Source organism: Acanthaster planci, linkage group LG19 (assembly GCF_054643075.1).
Source record: "Acanthaster planci isolate LZ-2023a linkage group LG19, COTS_SCS, whole genome shotgun sequence".
Lineage (NCBI taxonomy): Eukaryota > Metazoa > Echinodermata > Asteroidea > Valvatida > Acanthasteridae > Acanthaster > Acanthaster planci.
Window position 1 is genome coordinate 564,018 of NC_141795.1, and position 6,146 is coordinate 570,163.

General features: G+C 44.2%; 1 protein-coding gene across 1 annotated transcript; it reads right to left on the reverse strand.

Annotated features, from left to right (window-relative positions):
- Positions 1-770: 770 nt before the first annotated feature.
- On the reverse strand, positions 771-5,046 carry LOC110983448 (uncharacterized). The gene has a single exon (XM_022242750.2). It carries the CDS (start codon positions 3,353-3,355, stop codon positions 2,621-2,623), a length of 735 nt encoding a protein of 244 aa, XP_022098442.2. The 5' UTR covers positions 3,356-5,046; the 3' UTR covers positions 771-2,620.
- Positions 5,047-6,146: the final 1,100 nt, after the last annotated feature.

Below are 6,146 nucleotides of genomic sequence, written 5' to 3' on the forward strand. Positions count from 1 at the left end.
TGAAATGGTTATTTCATCCGTCAGCCTGTTGATGTCTCGAGGGACTTTAGTCTAGTATTTTCACTTCAATTGTTCTGGCGATGACATGTTCATATAGACAAATATTATACGCAAAACCGCGGTAAGCACGTCCACAGTCCCACAGTCCGAGGTTGTCCAAGTCCCGGCTTCGTCTTCGCCTGCAGTTTCAGGGTTTGGTCCATTACGTCCCCTGATTGGGGCCGTGGGCGTTGCTCGGGGGTGGGGGCAGACGCTCCCTTACAAAAAAAGGGGGAGGGGAAAAAAGAAACGAAAAAGACAAAAAAGAAAAAAGTGGTGAAAATAACCACTTTGCTTGAAAACACCTCGGAAATGACCCCTCCAGCGTTTGAAAGTTTGTCAGTTTACTGCCGCGAGTTCCTTGCCCTCAGGAACATGCAGCCTTGGCCCTCCAACTCAGTTCAGCTCCATTATTTCCTGATGCAGAGACATATTCTTGTCACAAATAATGAGTCCCAGAATAGTATCATGATATCTGGTTCAGACTGTAAACCCTTATTCGAAACTGGTTACAGAAAATGTGATGAAGCCCAGACTGAGATGAAACTTGAGGTTATTCCAGAATCTTGCAGTGGGTTCAATTAGGCGCGGGAAAAGAGGCATGATTTGCACCGAACTGTTCAGTTTTTGAAGTGGTGTATGGCTTATAATGCAATACACAGTGAATCTCTTTAAAATGGTTGATAAGGCTGGTCACCTTTCACCAATTAATCCCTGTTGCTACCACTCCATGTATAATTATGATTCCAATATTTTATTATGTACATACTGCATAAAAGATTACATAATTTGTAATAAAGAAATATAAATCCTGTAATAAGATTTCAAGTACAAGAAAATGTAAGCGTTTGTGGCGCCTTCTCTGAACATAAATCTCGTTGAAACTAAACGCCATAATTATGAGCCCATCAATAATAAATCACCATGGTATACAGAACCTTATTACTGAGGGCTCAAAATGCTGAAATTATTAATCTCTGGAATTATTTATTTTGAGCGACGAGACATTGCGCCTTTTCAAGATAAAATTAGTTTGAGAAAGGCGTATTGGGCCTATTGGATCTGTTCACACTTCGCGCTAAAACCCTAAACCGAAGCGAATTCCATTCTATTGTGGAATACTGCAAATTCACTGAACTCACTCCGAGATAACTTGACGTAAAGTATGAACTGAGTTACAGCAGACTGGACCCCGTCAAGCGCCATAAAAAGTGTACCGTCGGCCCCTCAACACGCTAAGAAATATATACATAAAACACGCGAATTTCGTGAAGCCATAATAATTTGTCAAGTTGGTATCGTGCTTCCTTTTTGTGTGTGTGCTGTGACAAGATTTCCTTGGATCGCATTATATAGGGAGGAGAATTAATCTGTGTAACCTCCTGGCCTTTAAAAAAATTGGTAACTTAAATTCTGTATGGAGTTGAAAACTTTGTAACGACACCAGTGACCCCATTTTCATTTTAATACCTCGCACCAATTACACAGTTGAGTTATCATGTTATAATGATGTCCAGTGACTAGACCGTACCGAGAATTGTGCAAAAACACGATACAAATCAAGTGTATAAGATCTGCAAACAAAATGATTTGGCGACTTATAGACAAAAATATTAAAGAAATAAATTTGATGTAGGGTAATTTAACACGAGCATTTTCGCCGGTGATCCACTCGAAGGCTCCGCAAGGTAATCATAAAGTTTAAAGCATGGGAAGTACAACCAACCCTGTGAACTCTGTAACTCGGTTACTTCTAAAGTGTAGCAGAAAGGGATTTGTTTTAGCCCTAATTTTGCTGCAACTTTATACTCTTCTCCAATGTATGAAAATTATTTGACATCCCTTTTTGGTTAAATGCATTGAAAAGTGCAATTTTTAAAACCTCAAAAATTGCCCATGCTTTCCTGGACAATTGAGGTCGCTGTTGCTGTGATGTCATCTAGGGAAGACATACTTCCGTGCATAGATTTTTCTGTTCAAATGGTAAACCCAAAACTAACTCAATGACTAACTCAATGAAAACATCTCCGAGAAAAGGTTACATGCATGCTTGCCTTTTGCTATGTACTTAAAGAACAATGAATCATCCAAGAAAAATTTGAGGCCAGTAAATTCTAACAAAAATTCAGCTTTTATGTGTACAAACCAATACAACATTGAGATTCTCTTCCTGGGATGACATTACAGTTTGCTCACAAATATGGATATAACAACCGGCATTAAAAAAAGGAAAATACCCTTTAAAATAGTGAAACAAAAATTGAATATGAGGTTAACTGAGATGTAAATTCCATTGCAGCTACTCTTTAATCGACGGACACTTGCAGCTGATCTCCGTTAAGAAGAGTGACAGACAACTGAAAACGTGAAGTTGTCGTCTTCCATATTACTAGGTGTACTCCACCATCGGTAGGTTTGTAAAGATTTGTTTTCAATGATCTGAGATGATAAGACTGGTGTCCCCCCACCTTCCAAATGGAGGGATTGGGAACCAGTGCAGAGTTTCACTGTTAGTACTGCTCAGAATGGCTAATGAGCTATCACCTTTTTTTGGCATAGAGATCAGCGCCAAGAGGTACCCCTATCTACGCTCAGCAGTTCTTGTTCGTGTTGATATTGGGGGTAGGGTGTAACTCCTTTGCTTTCTCACTCGTTGCAGGAACTGTTCCGAGGACATTGAATTGAGGTTATTGCCCTCTGACAGACGATCGAACACCGAGGACGATCTTTCCCGCGCTTTGGCATGGTTGTCATGGTACCAGGCATTGATGGGTATTTTCGGTTTACCTTTTCTCTCGTCTGAGTCTTTTTTGTTCCCTGATTCCATCCTCAGCGAGGCCTTTTTCAGCTTGGTGATTTCTCGATTCTTTTTCTGGTCGATGAACCTCTCCTTGTCCTTCGTAGTCGCCTCGGAAGCGCCCGGGTCGTGCAGCTCGTCTGGCAGCGAGACGCGCCTCGTGCTGGCTTTATGCGTCGCTGTGGCCGCCTCTTTTCGTCTGACGGCCGGCGGAGACCTCGTTGGCTCGTCAGTTCTGGCCTGCTGGTCCACGAACGCATCGTCTGCAAGGGGCGGGTCGTCCTGAGAGAAAGTGAACTTGTTGAGGTCGCTGACCAGGCACTTCTGGTCCCGGGAGATGGCGCACTTCTCCATGTGTGTCCTCCGGATGCATTCTTGCTGCTCCTTGTCAAGACGCTTCAGCTGTTTGCCCAGCTGCTCCCGTTGCATGGAATTCTTCCGGTGGAGCTGCAGTGACACCTCGCGGTCACGAGTGGTTATAATTCCACGGTCCCGCACGTACGGATCGGAACTATTCATGGCAACTGTGATTTGGATTCGACAAAAAGTAACGAAGCCAAATAAGCTGGTTTATCCTGACAATCTGAGCATTCGATGTCTTGATCTGTATAGTAAAGCCGCAACTTTATACGCAATGGTCGGTAGAAATCTGGTACGCCGCAAATGAAGTCCAGATTAAGTATGAAGAAGTTCCTTGAACAACGTGGAAACTCAAGGTCCTGATGGTCCTACAAACGGAGTAAACATTATCCGCATATATCATAGCGGGTGATGCCACACCTTCTTAGTTCGCTGTTTGGTGCGTGTCTATTGATCAGTACTTCGTTGGTTTGGTCATCTAGGCCGGTTACTCCAGTAGTTTACGTCGCTGCAGACGAGCACAGAGTTGTATTCCGCCAACGACGAATTTGTCTTCGAAACAAGTTCGTAAATCGCACACCATCGATATGGATCGAGTTCAAACATCAGTTTCCACGGCGCGATGGATCAACATTGAATGATGACCCTAAACACGATCGCACCCGCCCCGGCGCCCCAGGCAGCCATTTCTTTCATACTGGATACGGTATGATGAGTTGTGTCTGGGTTTCCGCATACTCGACGGCTTCCTTGATTTATTACGGGGGAACAAAACCCTTCCAGGGGAATTTTTTTCTGTGTTGTTTTGTGTGCAAGGTTAACGGGCTGTAGCCGCACCATGCCCGCACTCAGGTGTAACACCCCTCGGCTACGGAGTAGGTTTTAGGGTCGGGTTAGCTGAATGTTTATCTTCTTATCTCAGCAATCCAGGAGCAGCACTGTGACCCGCTCGTCCCCACGAAGCTTGGTAGTCGTAAAACCCTCGGCTTTGGCAAGGACTTGACGGGAACAAACTCAACAAAGGAAGTTATTGGTTCTAAAGTTCGACTTATCAAACTACTTTGGCGCCGTTTCAGAGACTGGACACAGAACAAAGACGGTAACCAGTAGGCTATAGGCTCTGTTTTGTTGACAGCGCACATTTCCGTACGGCTGTGAAGGATTTTCATCCAACTACTGTGCTCTGAACCCCCACGGAATTATGTTTGGAAGGTAAAAGGTCGCAAACCGCAGCGGGGAAGCCAACGGTAGCCATGGCAACGCCAACACGAACATAGTTGATGTTAACCTCGCTGCAGTGTGGGGGGGGGACGTTTGAAATTAGTTGGCAAAGTGCGCATGCGGCCGGCCCCTGGCGAACATGCACCGCCTGTACATGTAGATTAGGTAACGTACCGTGTACCGACTGATGCCTGCCGCTCCGTATGGATGGACTTAAATCAAAATCCAGTTCTGTCCTGAAAAGAAATTGGGATGCAAGGGGGGGGGTAGCGACCACCCCCGGAAATCGTAATTGTACTCAGCCTACGTGACTGGTGGTGCACTGTAAAATGTGAACTGTCTCCACCACTGTAGAGGGTCCGTGCACTTGTCAGTGCACTTTCAGCTTTATCCGTTCGTGACCAATGTTCACCATGGATGCATATTGTAGTTCAAACCGACCAACATTGTCATGTTGGCATATCCTAAAAACAAGGCCCACGTCATTATTTGAAAGCTTGCATAATCACAAACTTCGCAGAAGGTGGCATGCTGATCCATATTTCTAGTATATAAGCTCCAGCCAGGATGTGGTGGGTTCTGGACTGAAAAACAGACACTGCCCCGTCGGACTATAATTTTCACTGGTTGGTTGCTTGTGCAGGGACACGCATCACCAAATCTATAATCTTGAAAGTCAGTGACGACACGATGCATTCATGTGCTGCTGTGAGGAGCGGGTGACCTTTCCAAACTTGGAATGTTCACTTAGGCCCATAGCCGTCTAACCAAATCATTCGGGGTTTTGTCTCTCTCTCAAAAGACCAAATGCTGCTACCCGCTTCCACTAGTTGCCGAAAGAGGAACACTTACATCTCTTAATGCTTATTAGAAAAAAAAAGAGTTGTTGACACAAACTGCAAGCAGGCTGCTAAACATACCTCGAGAGCGTTCCCTTCTCCTGGTTACAAGGGCTCTTCAAATTACCTGTGTTTGCTAAGAGAACTTCAGGGAAAAAACTGTTACATACGGATGAATTGTATCGCGGACACGGACGAGAGAAGCAAACACCCCACTACCAAGGGATGTAAATAATTTGTGGGCAAAAGTGAATCCAAAAAGGTGATCTGAATCATTAAATTCTTTTTTAAAAGTCTCCAATTAAGAAGTGGGAACTTCATTTATGTTCTCTTGAAAGTTGAAGGCATCTGGATCTAAAACCCCCGAAATAAGTGAGGAGGCGAAAGAAACTTGTAGGATTATCTGAATGTTCATTGTAGAATCATTTCGTTTAGCGCATGTAGATTGGAGTCCGTCAGTGCTATCACTTTGTCCCACCTGAAGTAACAGGTACACGTGAGCGTAAAGATGGTTGCTATGTTTAATATTTGCACCGAAACGGCAGCAGAGGAATGTATGTTCCCCATGCAGGGAGCTGAGATGGTCTACTGTTCATGGGCATAATTATAGAAAATATGATCAGTCTACCGCGCTGTTTAGACTTTTTAAAGTGTATTTTCCGAACTGTTTAAGATAACGACCGTGTAGACCTATGCTAAGTACTGCCACTTCACATCCTTAGCAAACTTGTTTCGGATTTGTTAGTGGTGGCAACCCCAAACGATCGGCCTTTTGTCGTTAAACATTTCAGCTCTAAAAACAGTCCATTCACGGCACGCAGTGGACAAACAAGTTTCTCTATGTTGCTAAGAGTTGTTGCATTCCTCAGTTGAGTTGGGACCCTCTGTGC

Excerpts from the sequence above, each read along its gene's own strand:
- LOC110983448 (XM_022242750.2), bottom strand. The coding sequence starts at position 3,355 with ATGAATAGTTCCGATCCGTACGTGCGGGACCGTGGAATTATAACCACT.